Here is a 19,180-nt window from a genome sequence, read left to right as displayed (position 1 = left end):
GTGTTGGGTGTGTTTTCTCAGGCTTCCCCTGCATTCTGTTTCCATCCTTCAGAATCTTGACTTCTGACTGTGCAGAGAGAGACTTAATGGAACAGGGGACTCTCGGGCTCAGAGTGCGAGTTGGGGCTTGGCCCTGAGTGGCTGCCGTGCTTCGTCGCAGTTCCTGGGAGAATCTCCTCTGCACTGTGAAGTCATAGCTGTTTGGAAGGCGCGTTGCCCTTGTGTGTGATTTAATGGTGTGTACCTTCATGCCACCAAACAGGCCGACGCCCGGAAGTCCGCCCCCTCCATGGTTGACCGGCTTCAGAGGCAGATCATCATAGCTGACTGTCAAGTGTACCTGGCCGTGCTCGCTTTTGTCAAACAGGAATTATCAGGTATGCCACCCCATTCCTTTTAATGGCGTGCCCTGCTCCGCGGACACATCGCCAACTCTCCCCCGTTCGTCTCTGAGAGACTGGTGCCTCTATGGGGCGTGGTATTGATTTATGACTCTGGAGGGACAGTGAAACCACAGGGCGGTTGGTGTGCGTGTACCTGAGCGATCTTCGTCCAAAGTCTGTGCTTTATCTGCCTGCCTCCCACGATCCTGTCACGTGATGGTTGGGTGGCATCCTGCAGTGATGCCATGTGATAGAACCCTTCTGCCCCTAGGTCAGCCCTGCCTCCTAGGCGGGAACCTCCCAACAGCAGACTGGCAGGCTGTCTCGAGGCTGGGGTGGGGTTTGAACTGCTGACATTTTGATCGGCAGCCACATGGTGAGTCATCTGCATCACCAGAATTCCTAATACTGTCACTTAGTGAAATTGTGACCACCTATAGGGGGCGGTGGGGCCGAGACTTTATATAGAGCAAGTTGTCAGAATGGCCTTTGGAGCAAAGTCTCACAGGTAAAAATTTCAGATGTTCAGAGACTTGTTACTGAAGGTCTGAGAGCTCACTAAAGACTTCCTATCACACGTCAGGGCCCGGCCTTTCACAGGCCTTCGGGGAGGGCTGTGCGCACCTGTCTTAATCAGTCTGCCCACCACAGATGTTCTCCGGGCATTGGTAGCGTTAATTTCTTTAGTGATGGAGACTCAATTGAGTCTCTCCTAGGGTACGGCTGTGGCTGAAAGGGACACTAGTTCTTTGGCTAATGTGGTTATGTCTCTCTGATCCTGACAGCAGAAATCCTTTACTCTGGTGCATAGGATGTGTTTGAAAACTAAAAATTCAAGAAGCAAATGGAAGCATATTAAGTCAGAAAGGGGTTTTCTTCTAAAGCTTAAATACAGAAGACGACATAGCTGCCAAGCAGGCACACTTCTGTGTAGGCTACTGGGAACCCTGCCTCTCCACCCCACCCCACCCCACCCCCCTCGGCTCCCACCACTGGCGGAAAGATGGGGCTTTCTCCTCCGGGAAAGAGGTACAGCCTTGGAAAGCCCAGGGGCACCGTCTCCCCTGCGTGATCCAGGCTCTCGGTGAGTTGACTCTCACTCGATGGCAGTGAGTTTGGATTGGGATCCGCATCTTCAGGCTCTCCCAGGAACCCATCGCGTCGCTCCCCTAGCTTGTGGGGAGTTGGCGCTCTGGAGTGGAGGGCCGCCCTGCCTCATCTCTAAGAGAGCAGCGGCGCTTGTCTGGACAAAACCTTTTTTTAAAAAAAAACAGGCGTTCTGGCGGCACTTTCCGTGATCTTGTACTTCCTTTCCTTGACACTTCTCAAAAAAACTCACTGCCATCAATTTAATTATAACTTGATAAGTAAAGTTGTAATTATAACTTTATTTTTAAAACAGGAGCAGGGCCCCATTTGGATTTCGGAGGCTATAAGTCCTTAGGGAGCAGAAAGCCTCCTCTTTCTCCCATGGGGTGACTGGTGGGCTCAACCTTCTGACCTTGTGGGTTATAGCCCAATGCAGAATCCACTGGGCTCTGTTTCCTAACACTTAGCTTTTCACAAGGAAGCTACCTTTGAGTTGTCCAGGCATGATGCTCGGCCATATTCCTCTGCCTGCTTGTCCCCTAGAGCTGGTCGGGGATGGCACGGAACCTGCTCCTGAGTCACACTCTCTGCCAGGTGTCTAATGGCCACCCATCACCTAATAGGGAAGTCCACCTCCCCTCTTCGGGTGGTATGTAAGAACCCTCCTGCCTCCCAGCCTCCTTGTCTTCCTACTCCCCAGTGAACCCAGAAGAAGCACACTGTCATCAGTCACAGAAGGTTTATAAATTATATCATCCAAAATCGATGGAGGGACTAGTATTAGAGCCTAAATTGTGAGAATCCAGTTTGCAGAAGGCTCCAATGTCAGTCGGAGTCCCAGATTCATTGGTGGGCCGTACGTAAGAAGTAAGTCTCCAGCGAACTCCCTCTGTCCACGATTGAGGGATGGGATGAAAGGAGTCACTAGAGAGAGGGCTTTGGAGAGATGAGTATGGAAGATCAGAGTCATAAAAGAACAGTTTAAACTTTGTCAGTTGATCCCCACCCTAATGCATGCTGGACCCGATCTGGTTTTCAACATTTCCTGTTGTTTTGTTTTGGCTCGTTCATATGAGGGTGTATCTCAGAGGTATGATGTCATTGAAGGGCACCCTTTTGAAGTTGCGTTATATGTTTTTCTGTTTTTTTGGTATATGAAACTCTGGACTGATGAACCTATAGGGACAGCAAGTGGACTATGGGTTTGGGGGTGGTCAGGGGGTACAGTGTAGTGGTCAGGTAAAGGAAAGGATGCCAAGGAGTCCAGGAAGAAAAAGAACACTTGGAAATTGATTGTGGTGACAATTGTGCAATTCTGCTTGATGTGATTGAACTATGGAATGATATAAGTATTAGCTCCCAATTAATAATTATACATATATATATAATTAAAAAAAAAGAAGTCTTTGAACTGGGGGTGATGACAGTAATGAGGTTGGCTGTCTCCTCTTTGGGTTACAAGAAACTCTAGCCCAAACCTAGCCTAGCTTTTTTAAAAAAATCATTTTATTAGGGGCTCGAACAACTCTTATCACAATCCATCCATCAATCCATTGTGTCAAGCACATGTGTACATTTGTTGCCGTCATCATTCTCAAAACATTTGCTTTCTACTTGAGCCCTTGGTATCAGCTCCTCATTTTTCCCCTCCCTCCCTGCTCCCCTCCCTCACGAACCCTTGATAATTTATAAATGATGATTATTTTGTCATGTCTTGCCAAACCTCCCTTTTAGGGCTGACTGACTTCACTGTAGGACGAAGGGGCTGATACAATGTGCCGGTTTGTACTTATCACCAGACTGCGTCATCCGTGACACCCCACACGATTGTTCTGAGCTACATGTATGTTACTTGGCATTTTAACCACTGAGATCATTCTTGACCTTTCTCAGGAGGAGGACTCATGTTCCACTTAGGGGGCCGGGCTTCCTCTCTCCCCTTAAGCTCCGGCCTGAAGCCTGGCTCTCATCTGCTAGCCTGCAACTTGCCTTTGTCTGGACAGGCACAGGCAGATAAAGAAGCTGAATGATTTATGAGTGACCTTCCAGGAGCCATATGGAGGGCAGGCCAGAGGGCGTGGACTTTTGAACATGGATTTCTCTGTGTGTGTGGAAGATGTGGCCTCATTTGCTGCATTGCCACATGAGGGGAGGGCTGCTGCATCGTGTGTGTCCAGGTTGCTGTGGCTTGACAGACGGCGACAGTGAATGCACCTTCACCTTTGGCAGTGGGTGGACACTGTGGGTCACGGGCAGTAGGGTGAATCCTGGGGAACCTGTTTTAGTGCCAATGGGAACTCAGAAAGTTAAGAAGCATTCATCTCTTTCTCGATGTGTATAAACTTTGTTTTGCACATATTTCAGTTTTTGATGTTTGACTTAGCTGAGCATTTGGGGGCTCTGTTTTGTGTGGCTCCCCTTAAGGGCACTAAAGCTTGTAATCTAAACTTTCTCCTGTGCTTTTCAGCTGTGGCACATACGCTTCTACATTACGCATGGTGTGAAGACAGGGTGAATTATTCTCATCTTTATTCATTAAAACATTTTTTAAAGATCAACTTAAAAAAAACCAATGTTTTGCTGATCATACAGTACTTGACCTTTTTATGACTGACTGAGTTAACGCAGTGTGCTGTTCTCCGGGTTTATTCATGTAGTATGATGTCTCAGGACCTTATTTCTCTGTGGCTGACCCCAAACTGCATGCTCACGGTCAGCTAATTGATTCTGACTCTGTACCTACTCTGTAGATCAGAGTAGAACTGCCCCCTGTGGTTGTAAGTCTTTGTAATCTGAGGCTGTAAATCTTGATAGGAGTAGAAACCTTCCTTTTTCTCCTGAGGAGCGGCTGGTGGTTTTGAACTGTTGACCTTTCGGTTAATGGCCCAACATGTAATCTACTAGGGCTCCTATATGGTTGTACTACCCTCTTTCCTGAAAATAAGACAGTGTCATATTAATTTTTGCTACAAAAGATTTGCTAGGTCTTATTTTCAGGGATGTCTTATTTTTCCATGCAGAAGAATGTGGTACACATCTATTGTTTATGGTTTTATTAAAAGAGACCTCGCACTTCCTGTCTGCTCCGGCTGCGCTGTGGCCAACAGTGAGCTGTGGGGCAGTGCCTGCCACTACGGTCCAGAGTCCAGAGTTACGGTAGCTTTGGGGGGGCTTATTTTTTGGAGGTCTTATTTTAAGGGGGCCCATCTTGTCCAAAAGCTACAGGAGTTTGGGAAGTACAGATACAGTGAAATAACATTTCTCTCTCCAAATTTCCACTTCTTAGTCGGGGTAAGGGTGGGGATGGGAAATCACGTTTTCTCCTGAAATGAGGCTATACTTATTTTGCATGCTGTGATTTAGTTGGAAAGTAATAACCAAATTAAGAGCTATTTATTTATTTTTAAATAATTGTATTGGGGGCTTGTACAACTCTTATCACAATCCATACATCCATCCATTGTGTCAAGCACATTTGTACTTTTGTTGTCATCATCATTCTCAAAACATTTGCTTTCTACTTGAGCCCTTGGTATCAGCTCCTCATTTCTCCCCTCCCTCCCTAACCCCCTCCCTCATAAACTCTTGATAATTTATTAATTATTATTATTTTGTCGTGTCTTACACTGTCTGATATCTCCTTTCCCCCCAGGGAGGGGTTTCTCTGTAGATCCTTGTAATTGGTTCCCCCTTTCTACCCAAACCTTCCCTTCATCTTCCTGGTATCGCCACTCTCAGCACTGGTCCTGAAGGAATCATCTGTCTTTGATTCCCTGTGTTTCCAGTTCCTATCTGTACCAGTGTACATCCTCTGGTCTAGCCTGATTTGTAAGGTAGATTTGGGATCATGATAGTATAGGAGGGCTGGGTGTATTAAAGAACTAGAGGAAAGTTGTATGTTTCATTATTGCTACACTGCACCCTGAGTGGCGCATCTCCTCCCCACGACCCTTCTGTAAGGGGATGTCCAGTTGCCTACAAATGGGCTTTGGGTCCTCACTCCATACTCCCGCATATGATTTTTTGTTCTTTAATGCCTGATATCTGATACATCATTATCACCCAGGCTGGTGTGCTTCTTCCAAGAGCAATTCATTTATAATATCAATAGTCTTTATTTTCATTTTGCTATATGGAATCCATAGGAACCCTGATGTGTAGTGGGTTCTAACTGTAAGGTCAATAGTTTGAAACCCCTTGCTACTCCATGGGAGAAAGATGAGGCTTTCTACTCCCATAAAGAATTTCCATCATGGAAACCCATAGGGCCAGTTCTCCCCTGTCCTGTAGTATCTCCATGAGTGGAAACTGACTCCATGACTGTGTGTGTGTGAATGTGAGTGAGTGTGTGAATGTGAGTGAGTGAGAGTATGAGTGAGCGTGCGTGCGAGTGAGTGAGTGAAGACTCTTAAGTGGCACACTGTCGTTCTCATTTATGATAGGTTCTTTCTTATCTTTAGGGTTGGCTGTTGGAAGTCTGAGATTATGCTTCCTGCAGATGCTTATCTCAGTCCCAGGCACATAAAATAACTCTAATAGCTGCTTAATGTTTTAAATTTTAAAATGGGTCACAAGGGAAATAAAATAAGGTAGTACCTTTAATCGTAGCGTTAACCTAAGAACAATTAGTTCTTACAACATGGCCCTACTCATATGGTACGTACGCTCAGCTCATGAAGAGATCACTGAAGATGTGAGTCGAAAAGCAAAGTGTGGTGTAAAAAATCTTAGACCAGTTTGTTTGACTTGTCCATCCTATCCCATACATAGCGTGCATATGCTGGTGGATTTAGGCTGTAGGACTTGTAGGGTGACTGTGATTTTAATTGTGACCCCATAGGAGGTACAGTCATCGTTTGTCAGAATATTAATACTTTTTTTTTTTCTTCTCCAAAATCCTAGTGTGATACATTGGGTCTGGGGTCCCAGAAATGCTCCTCGGGTTTGCTTTTCTAGGAGGGACTCTTGGTTATGATGCATCACAGTGAAAAGATAGAGTAGAATCAGCCATGGGGAAAGGTGCATGGGCACCTATTCCAGGAGAAGCCAGGCACAAGCTTTCCTTTCCCGGAGTACGGAGTGTGACAGCACAGGGCATGCTGTGAATCTGGGGTGCTCAGCAGACACTTGGCCCCTAGGGGTTTTATTGACACCTGATAAAATCCATACTCTCAGAGGAGAAAGCAGGAATGTAGCATAAATGATTAGACAAAAGGTTTAGCTCTGCCAGCCATTTTTGCTAGTTCTGGGACTGGTGGGCACCTTCGTAAGATCCATGTCTCCAGCCGAGAGCCAACCTTGGAAGCAGGCCCTTCGTGGGATAGACTCCAGGTCTGCTAGGCTAACAGCTTACTGTGTGGTCATCTTACATTAGGTCACTTTGAGGCTGGGAATCGGGATCTTTAGCAATCACTTTATTTTTTGTCTTTTATATTCCCTGAATATAAAAACACGTGTTAAAAAGTGCCTGCCTCTGCTGCTCTCTAAAGGGCCTGGGAGCCTCCTCATTCACATTTGTTCTCTGGGTCAGAGGTTGGTCCTGCATTCCTCGCTCGGCACATGCAGAAGCTCTGTCCTGCAGTTGAGCACGCGTTGATGTTGCAAACATGCCTACGGGAGACCATTGCTCAGAAATGTGGCAATGTGAATCAGGCAAGCACAGCCCATCTGAGTGTGGAAGTGTTCGCAGGAGGTGAGCGGGAGGGCAGGGACCTGAGCACACTAGTTCTGAGAGAGGCATAGCTCTTGGCTCTGGAGGGCAGGCAGTCCTAGAGCTGGTCCCCTTCCTCTGGTGATGTCTTACATCTTCTCAAGACGACTCCGTGGAGGGAAAATTCGGCCAATGAGAAAAGTTTTTCACCTCGCCCTGTGGAAGAGCTTCTTCTTTGCCACCTTCTGTCACTGTGCACAGCTCGGCAGGGCAGTGCGCGGGCCGTTCTCATGGACCAAAGGCAGCCAACCGATAGGGTGGGTGAGCTCCCACAGCAGGCATCAGGTAGAGCAGAAAGGGGGATTCATGCCATGTCTGTATGTAACACAAATGAACACTTTGTAAGATAGTGGCCATTTGTCCACTCATTAAACATTTGTGACTTTTTTTTTACTTGTCTCTTCTAGTTTGGGGCAAGAGACCAGGCTTGGTCCTTTGAGTATAAATTTAGCAGTCCATTGACTCCCATCTTGGCCTTGAGATAAAGTGAAACACAGGGTGCAGCGATGTAAGATTTATGAAAGAGCTTGTCAGTGAGGTGCCGTGTAGTCCAGGGCAACGGGGATGTCTCCCTGAGCAGATAGGACAATCGAGCCCGGACTCCTTGCATTCAGCGTACAGCACGTTTACCTACGACGATGACCTACCTGCATGAGGGACGCGACGCAATGAGCTAAGAAGCGAAGAGCCAGACGGCAAGTCAGAAACGCAGTAAATGCAATGGAGAAAACGAGCTGCAATGGTAGATCATAGCGTTTGTGGTGCTAAAATATTTATGCTCCATGTTGAGATGGTTCTTTCCAAATATCCCGTACCTGAATCCCACCCCCCGCCCCACCCAAAGAACGTACTCCGAAGGCTTGTTTTTAAATGTTTCTCTTCCCTTCTCTTTCCAGCATATATAAAAGGTGGCTGGATACTCAGGAAAGCCTGGAAGATTTACAATAGATGCTATCTGGACATCAATGCCCTTCAGGAGCTGCATCAGAAGAAGCTCAGTGAAGAGCCCTTACCTTCTGACGCTGCAAATGATAATCACATTGTGGCTGAAGGGGTGTCTGAGGAGTCTCTAAACAGACTGAAAGGTGCTGTTAGCTTTGGATATGGCCTTTTCCACCTTTGCATATCCATGGTACCCCCAAACCTGCTCAAAATCATCAACCTGCTGGGTTTCCCTGGAGACCGCCTACAGGGCCTTTCTTCACTGATGTATGCAAGCGAAAGTAAGGACATGAAGGCCCCTTTAGCTACGTGAGTAGCTGCATTGAAATGCTTTGGTAGATAATGTAGTGTTGAAAGTAAGCAAACTGCCCTCAAAGACTGTAAAGGAAACTGCAGGTAAAGCGCCGGGTTGTTTGACATGACGCCATGCCTTGTGTCTTTTCATGACACGCTGACAACTCTGTGTGGCGGCGGTGCTTATAAGCAGACCTGAGAGAACAAGATGCTGGAGGTTGTTCCAGTCCTACGACTGTATTTTATTCCGCAAATAATTTTATAAGCGGTGTTTTGAACTGAGATTTAGTCATCATGCTTCCAGGGTGTGAGGGAGATACATTTGGAATACGTGATTCTGGCGTTGTTACTCATAGAAAGAATCCTCATGTTGAGTACCGCCTCCATGATGATTCTGTGAGTCGATGGGTCTTTCCTATGCACTTGGCCTATCTTGCGCTTTTTCAGCTCAATGAGCCATGTGACTTTGTTGTGTGTAACCAAAACAAAATGAAAACTCACTGCCATTGAGTCGATTCTGATGCCAGGGACCTTATAGGAGGGAGTTGGACTGCCCCGCCAGGTGGTTGAGGCTCAGGCTCTCTGGAAGTAGAAAGTCTTATGATCTCACATGGAGTGGCTGGCTGCGTCCAACTCCTGACCTTGTTCACAGTCCGGGACGCCTCAGTCTAAACTTAAGCGGCAAATACGTACATGAGAGCGCATGGTGAACCTGGTAGCCGTATTTACATCAATTATCAGTGATCTGATTTTCTTTCTCAATCTGGAAAAGATTGACAATTTGAAATTTAATGTCAGTTTACCAAACAGCAGTCTTTTGTCTGTCTCTGTACAAATGAACTGTTTCTGTAAGCTGATTACCATAGTAGACCTTAGTGATTTTCCTCTAGACTCATGTCAGTACCGAAGCATTTAGATGCTAACTTATAAAGAGTTGATAGTCATTAAATACACCATTCATTTTGCATTTCAAGATTATCTGTGCCTTTTGAACCGCATCCAATCACACCGTGACCCTGGACTAATGTGACTACACAGATTTGTCATTTGTGCCAGTCTATCTTTTTTTCCATGTTCATATTGTGTGTATTTTGTCAATATCTCCATGAGAATTTTGCTTATCTCTGCGCAAGGAATGAATTAATACTACAAATTAGTGTGATCTCATAAAAACCACACTAGAGACGCATATTTGCATAAAATATTGATGTGTTGGTTAAACCTTTTAATCTGCTTATTAAAGCAGGTCTTGGTGTGAATTGTTTTTTTTTCTGAGCTTAATACGGCTTTTCTTTTCTTCTTAAAAGTAATGAATGAGTCAATACATTTCTAAGTAATTTCTTAATTTGCTTGTTTTTAACTTGAGTTGCCTCCAAAGGGCTCCTTATCTGGTCCTCCCATTTATGTCAACATAACATAAGATAGTGTGTGTCCGTGACCCCTGTGGTTACAAAGCTTATCTTCTGAGGCATACAGCCTGCCTTTGTGATGCTCTCCTTCTCAGGGAGGGCAGGACACTGTCCTCTCCACGATCTGCTGTTGTCTGACTTGGGCGTTGATGAGTAAGATGCGGGACGCAGACACCTCGTTTTCTGAGGCTCGTCCCAAAGGCTCCGAGCAGCAAATACTCCCGTTACGCTGTGCTCCCCGCACCTCACGGGAGGAGTCTGTGCATCTGTAGGTGACGCTGAACTTGCATTTGTCCAAGTATCGACAGAGTTAAAAGTGGGAGAGATCCTCCCCTTTCTTCTCCCAAGGCTGCGTCGTAAGCTTTCTGGCAGGTGTGTGGATGTTGGGAGAGCGCAGCCTGGAGGTAGGAAAAGTGGAAGCGAGGGAGAGCAGCTGGTTGCTGACGGTTGGTTTCCCTCCCTCTGTCTTCAGCTTAGCTCTCCTCTGGTACCACACTGTCGTCCGCCCTTTCTTCGCCTTGGACGGCAGCGACAGCAGAGCAGGGCTGGATGAAGCGAAGGAAATTCTCCTCAAAAAGGCAGCTGCTTATCCAAACTCCTCCCTCTTTATGTTTTTCAAGGGACGAATCCAGCGCTTAGAGGTAGGTGCTGCGCCTTCCCCCTCTTTGGGTGGGTGGGTGGGGGGAACCTGTCGATGATCAAACCCATAACCCTTGCTTCGGGACTTCTGGCGGGTGGAATGAGCCAGGATGTCACAGGGCAGAGGAGCGTTGTGTTCTTTCGCCTCCCGTTGCATCACGGCTCAGAAGACGCTTCCAGGAACCCAAGCTGTTGGGCAGCGCCGTCTGTTTGGAAGAGCCCTCGCTGCTAATGAGGCAAGGCGGGCATTCCCTACGGGTAGGCCACAGCACGATGAGCCATGCTTTCAGCTGGCCAATACAGAAAACCATTCGCCCCTCAGGAGCTACTGATCATTGATTTTATTTATTTATTTTGATTTTAAAGGTTGATCTTGGCTAAAAGAACTCACGTGAGAGTTCCTGCTGTAAACGCCAGCACAGCAATGGCTGTGACCACAGGATAACTTTTATTACTTTGTCAGGTGCTCAGGTTGATGAAGTAATTTAATGCTCGGTACCCCTCCCCCCTCCCCCGGCCCCAGGATATAATCATCTCCTGCAGTGGAGAGAAGAGGGGTGAATCTCAGAGAGAAGTGTGGGTCCTTCCCCAATCTAGAATGTTCTCTGCCCTACCTAGAGGCTCCCCTTCTACTTAAAAAACAAACATTTCAATAATACAATCAGAGGTGTCTTGTTTTAAATAACACGTGTCAACTCACGCATTTATAAAGTGATAGGGGAAAATGATAGTTCTTTCATGAATAAATGATTTCTCTCTGCTTTATAGCATGAAGACTGGTAGGAAAAAGAATATACGTAATGTTTAAGAAGAAACGTGTTATTTGATAAGAAGTGATTGTCACGCTTGCTACACCGACCATGTTTTTTACTCGTAGCTTAGTGATTGATCTGAGGTTTAACATCGGCATCTGTCCCCCGTTACCTGGTGACCACTGTCTCGGTCAGTGCGGGCAACTAGCACCCAGCCCAGCCCATGCAGACTTTGTCTTCTCCCTTTTTGTAATCTGGATGAAAGCTTACAGAGTAAATTGCCTTTCAAGTCGACATTTCAGACACATTTTGTCTCGTGGCAAGGATTTCATTGTCCATAATGTACGGGCATTCTCCTCACCTCCTCCCTAGGCACCCGCTGCCCCTTCCATGTGTATGTCAGCGTGTTCTAGAGTGTGTGCTTCTGTCGTGCCAGTGGTCACCTTACGGGCTCGTTGCTGGGCTGACAGTGCAGCCTTAGGGATGAGGTCACGTCCATGTCTGAAGGGCCGTAGTCCCAGGGGTTCCCCACTCTTTATCCATCCAGCAAGCCTGGTCTTGTTGATGAGGTTGAGTTTTGCTCTGCAATTGTCTCCCACTCTATCCCGGACCCTATTTTGTGATCCCTTTCAGAGCAGTCAGTAGTAGTGGCTGGGTACCATCTAGTTCTTCTGGTCCCAGAGTTGGGAAGCCTGAGGTTTGCACATAGGTTGTTGGACTAATTGCTTCCATGTGTCTTCATTTATTTATTTTTCACCTGTCCTTGCTTCCGATGAGGAGAGGCCAGCAGCTGCACTTTAGATAGCTGTTTGCAAGCTTTTCAGGCCTCAGTCACTACTCAAAGCAGAACCTTGACTTTGTGGACTGTGTTATGTAGTTGACCTGGATGTCCCCTGAAACTATCGTCCTGAGCCCCGGGCCCAGGGACTTATTCCTTTAGGTTGTTGAGTCCTGACTAAGAGAGTTTCTTAAGTGTGCCTCTTGTATGCTCTATTATAGATACAGATCTATATCTAAATTCATACAGAGCACATCTAAATGCATACAGAGAAATATCTTCTGTCAAACTTCTATATATGAGAATAGTCCCATTTGCCTTCCGGCATCGGTTCAGATTGCATGTCTATCAATGCCCCCAGTAGACTTACTGTCATCACTGTTATTGGATATGCAATTGTTTACCTTTGTTGTCTTTATATTATATTCTTTCCCCAATGTCTACCTCTCCCTTGGTCATTTTGTGCAGACCTCTCAATGTATATTGCCTTCCTTTCACCCAAAGTTAATGCACATCTACTCCTGGTGGTGTAGTGGTCACATGTATTGGGCTGCTAACTGCAAGGTCAGTAGTTCTAAACGTCCAGCCGCTCTTTGTACTCTCAGAAAGAAAGTTGGAGGGGCAGTTCCACCCTATCCTACCAGGTCTCCGGGAGTCCTCTTCGACGCGATAGCAGTCAGTGAGTGAGTACCTGTAAGTAGTAATTTGCCCGCCCTTCTGATCCGCTTCTGACAACCTTTGAAGAATGTTTCTTTCTCTGTTCAACTTTTTTTTTGACTTTTAATAGTAGTAGCTTCATCTAATATTTGCCCTTTCATAATTGACTAATTTCATTCCATATAATGTACCCTCCGGAGTTACCCGTGTGAGATGTATGAATCATTGATACTCTTTAATGTTGAGTAATGTGCTATTGTGTGTATGTACCCATAATTTGCTTATGCATCCATCCATTGATGAGTCTTAATTTGTGACCATCATTTTTTTTTATTAAATACTTTTATTGGGGATTTTTACATCTCTTATCACAATCCATATATTCATCCATTGGGTCAAGCACATTTGTACATAAGTTGCCATCATCATTTTCAAAGCATTTTCTTTCTACTTGAGCCCTTGGTATCAGCTCATTTCCCCCCTCCCCCGTCCTCTCTCCCTCATGAACCTTTGATAAGTTATAGATTATTGTTGTCATGTCTTATATCATCCTCTGTCGCCCTTCACCGCTTTTCTGTTGTTTGCCCCTCTGGGAGGGGGTTATATGTTGATCCCTTGTGATCTATTTCCCCTTTCTCCCCCCACTTTTCCCTTATCTTCCCGGTATCTCTATTCTCATTGTTGGCCCTGAGGGGTTTATCTATCCTGGATTCCCTGTGTTGCAGGCTCTTATCTGTAGCAGTGTGTATGTTCTGGTCTAATCCAATTTGTAAAGTAGAATTGAGGTCATGATAGTGGGCGGGGGTGGGGGTGGGGGTGGGGCATTAAAGAACTAGAGGAAAATTGTATGTTTCAGTGGTGCTATACTGTACTCTGACTGGCTCATCTCTTCTTGTGACCTTTCTGTAAGGGGATGTCCAATTGTCTACAGATGGGATTTGGGTTTCCACTACACGCCGCCCCCGTACCCCATTTACATTGCATATGATTTTGTTCTGGGTCGTAGGTGCCTGTTACCTGATCCCATAGACACCTTATGGTCGCGCCGGCTGGTGTGCTTCTTCCATGTGGGCTTTCCCGCTTCTCAGCTAGAGGTGCCCGTCTTTGGCTCTAGTGAATAGTGCTACGATCCACGTGGATGTGCATGTATCTATCTGTGCCACCGCTCTTGTTTCTGTAGGGCAGCTAGCAGTGGGATTGCTGGAGCAGATAGGTTTCTGTCTCTGATATTTTAAGGAAGCGCCTCACCATTTTCCACGATGGTTACATCACTCGACAGTTCGACCACCAGTGGATAATGGTCTCTTCACACCCTTGCCAGTGCCTGTTGTTTTCCGTCATTTTAAACCTGGCCCGTCATGCAGGGCTGACCCAGAGGTGACACATACTCCTCCCTCAGCTGCTCCTCAACCAGGGCTGGAGCTCATTAAGCGGACAAGAAGTAGCCTCTTTAGCCATTGGTGCCGGCAAATAGGATATCCACCTGCCGAAAAGTGAAGCAAGAGCCCATGACTCAAACCCTATGCTTTTAATAGTAGTTTTAAACAACCAACTCCAGATGGATCAAAGACCCAGATGTAAAACCTAGAGCTGTAAGGATCATGGGTGAAACATGGGGACAGTAGGTGGCATAAATGCACTATGGAACACAACTGCAAGCACACACACAGCAGAGGACAAGCAGAGCTACTGGCGCTTCCTAAAAATTCAACACGGAGAAAACTTCAGCACCAAATAACATGATTTAGAAATGGGCAGAGGACACGAACAGATGCTTTTCCAAAGAAGACATCCAGGCGGCCAAGAAGCGTGTGCAGAACTGCTCGCGATGATGTGCGTTAGAGAGAAGCCCGTGTGAACTGTCGAAGACGTTTGCCCACGAATGCTTCCAGGAACGCAACAACCCATGACTCTTTAATGTTGTTGGCAGTGGAGTCTGGGAGTCCCCAGTCCTTTCTTCTTTTCTTTTTCTATATGCCGTGAGACTCCTGACTCCTGAATAGGATGTCTACATCGGAAAACTCCCCCGTGCGCTTCTCTTTAATTCCGTAAGCCCTTCGCCTGTGCACGCGTGTTTTAACGATGACACCGATAGTTGACAATTGTAGCACAGAATGGAGAGCTCGCCAGCACTGTCATTACTTCAACCCATGCCTGGCCCGTTTCACTTCCACGATCTGGAAACGTTTTCTTTGCATTCAGGCTCGCGAGCCTTCCGTTATACGACCCCCCTTTGTCTCCCGCGATCGAAGCAACTGTTCTGACCCATCTCTCATGCAGCCGCATCCATGGGGCCAGGCACTTCCCTTTCAAGATCAGCGTTAGGGCCCTGCTTGTAGATGTTCAGGCCGTTCAAGTTCCCCCACCACCTTGGGCTTCTTCGGGAGGAAATAACACGGTAAGAGGAAAGCTTAAGGGGACTAAGTCTTCTCCCTTCCGTGACCATTTTGGAAATGAAATTTGGCAAGGGAGTAGTGCTTTCTCAGGTCTCCATCCCTTGAAGGGAAGGCACTCTGCATTTGGGAGCGCTCTGTGTGGGTAATACCAGGGCTGGTGTTCCACAGGGGTTTGCTGGCTGGGAGTGAGCCTCCAGTTTGGAATTGTGTGCCGCTCAGTAATGAGACACCGACTAGCCAGTCATTAAAATACTCTCCCTGCCCTCACTGAATACCGAATGCTAGAAATTGGCTTCCGAAGCTGCTAAAAAGACATGTGAAAACAAGTCAGGGCTTGTAGGTTGTTCTGCTTAGCCTTTTCACTGATTGTTTATTTTTAAATGAACATGTTTAACCGAAATGCTAACAACGACTCCCTCCCCTCCCCTCAACCAACCCCTCTGTGCCATGGCTTCTGTTTGTTCCACAATTCCTTCCCACTGGGAACTGAGTGAATACTAAAAGCAAATGATCATTCATTGCTGCTGGAACGATTCTAAAGTAAGAAAGGCACACCCTCTCGAAGGAGCCTTACAAACAGGATTTTAGGAGTTGCCTCATCAGCCTGAGAGTGTGGGCGTGGCTGGGTCAGCAGTACAGTTGAGTTCTCACTTTCCCTATGGGAGGCCTGCGTTCAGTTCCCGGCCCATGCATCTCAAGCACAGTCCCACCCATCTCTCCAAGGGAGTCAGTGTTGCCGAGATGCTGAAAAGGCTTCAGCGGAGCTTCTCGAGTATAGACCAGCGGTTCTCAACCTGTGGGTTGTGACCCCTTTGGGGGTCGAACGACCCTTTCACAGGGGTCACCTGATTCCTAACAGCAAAATTACAGATGTGAAGTAGCAATGAAAATACACTTATGGCATGAAGAACTGTGTTAAAGAGTCGAGGCACTAGGAGGGTTGAGAACCACTGGTCTAGATGAAGAGGGATTAGGAAGAAAGGCTGGCTCCAAACAGCAGCCAATGAAAAACCTCTGAGATTCACAACAGTTCTGCTTCCAAACCACCATTGGGACCTGGCAGTGTTTTGTTCCCTTGTGCACAGAGCGGCCGTGGGTCAGGGGCCAGTGGTGCCTGGGGTGACCCTGAGTCGGGCTGGTTGACAGCTGATAACAAGAACAGCTGTGGACCTTACAGCTCTTAGCGGGCATTCTGTCCTTTTAGACTAGAAAAGTGGGAGCAAGCCGCGTGCAGGGGTAGATGTTAGAAGCCTTCATGCGAAGTGGCTTCCTTACTTAACTGATACTTGGTTTAAGACAAAGAAAATACGACATGGAAGCACTCTTATTTAGTGCGCGGTAGCCTGAGGGCCCAGCAAACGTGACAAATGTTTTCATACGGCTCTTCCCCGAAGGCTCAGGAGATGAAAGGATTTTAGGGCTCACTTGAAGTATGGTTGGAATTAGCCTCAAGTACCCGGACAGCACCATCTCATTAATCTTCCCAGGTAAGCGTGCAGGAAGGGTCGGGGAGCAGCATCCTGCACTTTTAGAGGAGCCACTCTGCCCCAGCAGGATGTGATCGGGCTCTTGACAAGCATTTTATAAAGTCCCAGCTCAGCTTGCGAAAACACGCATGGCTGAGGGCAGTCAAGGAATTTCCTTGCAAAAGAATCTTCTACCTTGTTGGTGAGCACTTAGGATAGAGAGAGGGCCCCTTGGGTGCTTCTGTATGTGTATTTTAAAACCCCCCACCAGGACCTGGTCTGGGGGTTCTCAGTTAGGAAGTCACATCATCCAACAGGCAGTTGGTTTCTTCAGTGGCTCAGAATCCGCACAGGGATGTCGACCGCTGCCCTTGTGTAAGCTTGCTGTCACCCAGAGGGACCAGCTCAGGATGTGCAGATTGTGTTTGATTTTCTTGCTATTTTCCTTTCCCTTTTGACTCTTTCTTGAATGTTTTCCTGCAAATCAACCTGTATGCTGTCCTCGCCACCTCTAGTCATCTGGCAAGGTTAAGTTAAGGAGCCCGAAACACGGCAGAGGTTTAAAATAACATTTATTTATTTCAATCATTTTATTAGGGGCTCATACAGCTCTTATCACAATCCATACATACATCAATGGTGTAAAGCACATCTGTACATTCATTGCCCTCCTCCTTCTCACTTAAGCCCCTGGCATCAGGTCCTCATTTCCGATCCCCTCCCTGCTCCCCCTTCCTCATGAGCCCTTGATAATTTATAAATTATTATTCTGTCATATCTTGTCCTGTCCGATGTCTCCCTTCACCCACTTTTCTGTTGTCCGTCCCCCAGAGAGAAGGTCACATGTAGATCCTTGTAATTGGTTCCCCCTTTCCAACCCACCTTCCCTCTACCCTTCCAGTATCGCCACTCACACCACTGGTCCTGAAGGGATCATCCGCTCTGGATTCCCTGTGTTTCCAGTTCCTATCTGTACCAGTGTACATCCTCTGGTCTAGCCAGACTTGCAAGGTAGAATTTGGATCATGATAGTGGGGATGGGGGTGGGCGGAAGGAAGGAAGCATTTAGGAACTAGAGGAAAGTTGTATTTTTCACCGGTACTACATCGCACCTTGACTGGCCCGTCCTCTCCCCTAGACCCCTCTGCAAGGGGATCTCCAGTGGCCTACAAATGGGCTTTGGGTTTCCACTCTGCACTCTCCCCCTCATTCACTATGGTAAGATTTTTTTGTTCTGATGATGCCTGACACCTGATCCCTTAAATACCTTGTGATCACACAGGCTGGTGTGTTTCTTCAATGTGGGCTTTGTTGCTTCTGAGCTAGATGGCCACTTGTTTACCTTCAAGCCTTTAAGACCCCAGACACTATATACCTTTTGATAGCCGGGCACCATCGGCTTTCTTTGCCACATTTGCTTGTGCATCCATTTGTCTCCAGCAATAGAATCATGGAGGTGTGCACCCAATGATATGATTTTTTTGTTCTTTGATGCCTGATAGCTGATCCCTTCGGCACCGTTGATCACACAGGCTGGTGTGTTCTTCCATGTGGGCTTTGTTGCTTCTGAGCTAGATGGCCGCTTGCTTACCCTCAAGCTTTTAAGACTTCAGACGCTATATCTTTTGATAGCTGGACGTCATCAGTTTCCTTCACATTTGCTTATTCACCCGTTTTGTCTTCAGTGGTTGTGTCAGGAAGGTGAGCATCGTAGAATGCCAATTTAATAGAAGAAAGTATTCTTGCATTGAGGAAGTACTTGAGTGAAGGCCCTTCTGCTACCTTAATACTAAACCTATAAATATAGGCACATAGATCTATTTCCCCATCCTCATATATAAATATATTTGCATATGTACATGTCTTTATCTAGACCTTTATAAATGCTCTTTGCCTCCCAGCTCTTTCCTCTATTTCCTTTGACTTTCCTCCTGTTTCACTATCATGCTCAGTCCCCACCTGGGTTTCAGCAATTCCTCTTGGTTACATTACCCTTGATCATGCCCTACCAGGCCTCCCACACCCACCTCACCACCAATTTGGATCACTTGTTGTTCCCTTGTCCCTGGGTTTATTAAAACCACTTCCTTAACCCCACCCCACCCCCTCTCCCATGTCCTCTGGAACTGTCAGTCCCATTGTTTTCTCATCCAGATTGTTCATCCAGCCTGTCTTATTTAGACAGACCTGTGGAGATAATAACATGCACAAAAACAAGACAGAGCAAAACCAAGCAACAATATACAACAAACCACTGACAAAAAGAACAAAACAAAACACAACAAGAAAGAAAAGCTTGTAGTTAGTTCAAGGATCATTTGTTGGGCTATAGGAGTGTGTTCCAGTCCAGACTGTTGGGGCACCACACCCTGGCCCCAAAGTCCACTTTCAGCATTCCCTGGGGACCTTGCCGCTCCATTCCCTTGCTGTTCCGCTGCACTCCCCCAGTGCTTTGCCTTGGTGTGGCGGGATCAGATCGGGCACAATTCCCACACTGTCTCTGGTGCTGTCCCCTGCAGGGCTATGGGTCAATGAGGGGCATCATGTCTCATAGTGGGGCTGGCCATGTGGTCCTCTCTGTGGATTGACTGCTCTAATTGGGGTCATCGTCCTCAAGGTCTGGTGGGCCAGGATGTGCTCCACTCTCTCCTACTCCCCCTTCATC

At 46.8% G+C, this 19,180-nt stretch overlaps 1 protein-coding gene across 3 annotated transcripts in view; it reads left to right on the top strand.

The window, feature by feature from the left end:
- The window catches only part of TTC39C (tetratricopeptide repeat domain 39C), a 115,816-nt gene that overhangs the window by 54,844 nt on the left and 41,792 nt on the right, over positions 1 to 19,180 (top strand). For all 3 annotated transcript variants that reach the window (XM_075532575.1, XM_075532576.1, XM_075532574.1), the window contains exons 4-6: positions 263 to 377; positions 8,079 to 8,433; positions 10,300 to 10,468. In XM_075532575.1, the coding sequence (XP_075388690.1) occupies positions 263 to 377; positions 8,079 to 8,433; positions 10,300 to 10,468 (639 nt within the window). The remainder of the gene's footprint in view (positions 1 to 262; positions 378 to 8,078; positions 8,434 to 10,299; positions 10,469 to 19,180) is intronic.

The sequence above is a fragment of the Tenrec ecaudatus genome, chromosome 15, assembly GCF_050624435.1.
Source record: "Tenrec ecaudatus isolate mTenEca1 chromosome 15, mTenEca1.hap1, whole genome shotgun sequence".
NCBI lineage: Eukaryota > Metazoa > Chordata > Mammalia > Afrosoricida > Tenrecidae > Tenrec > Tenrec ecaudatus.
Note: the sequence above shows the minus strand (reverse complement) of the source record. Positions and strands in the feature narration are given on the sequence as shown.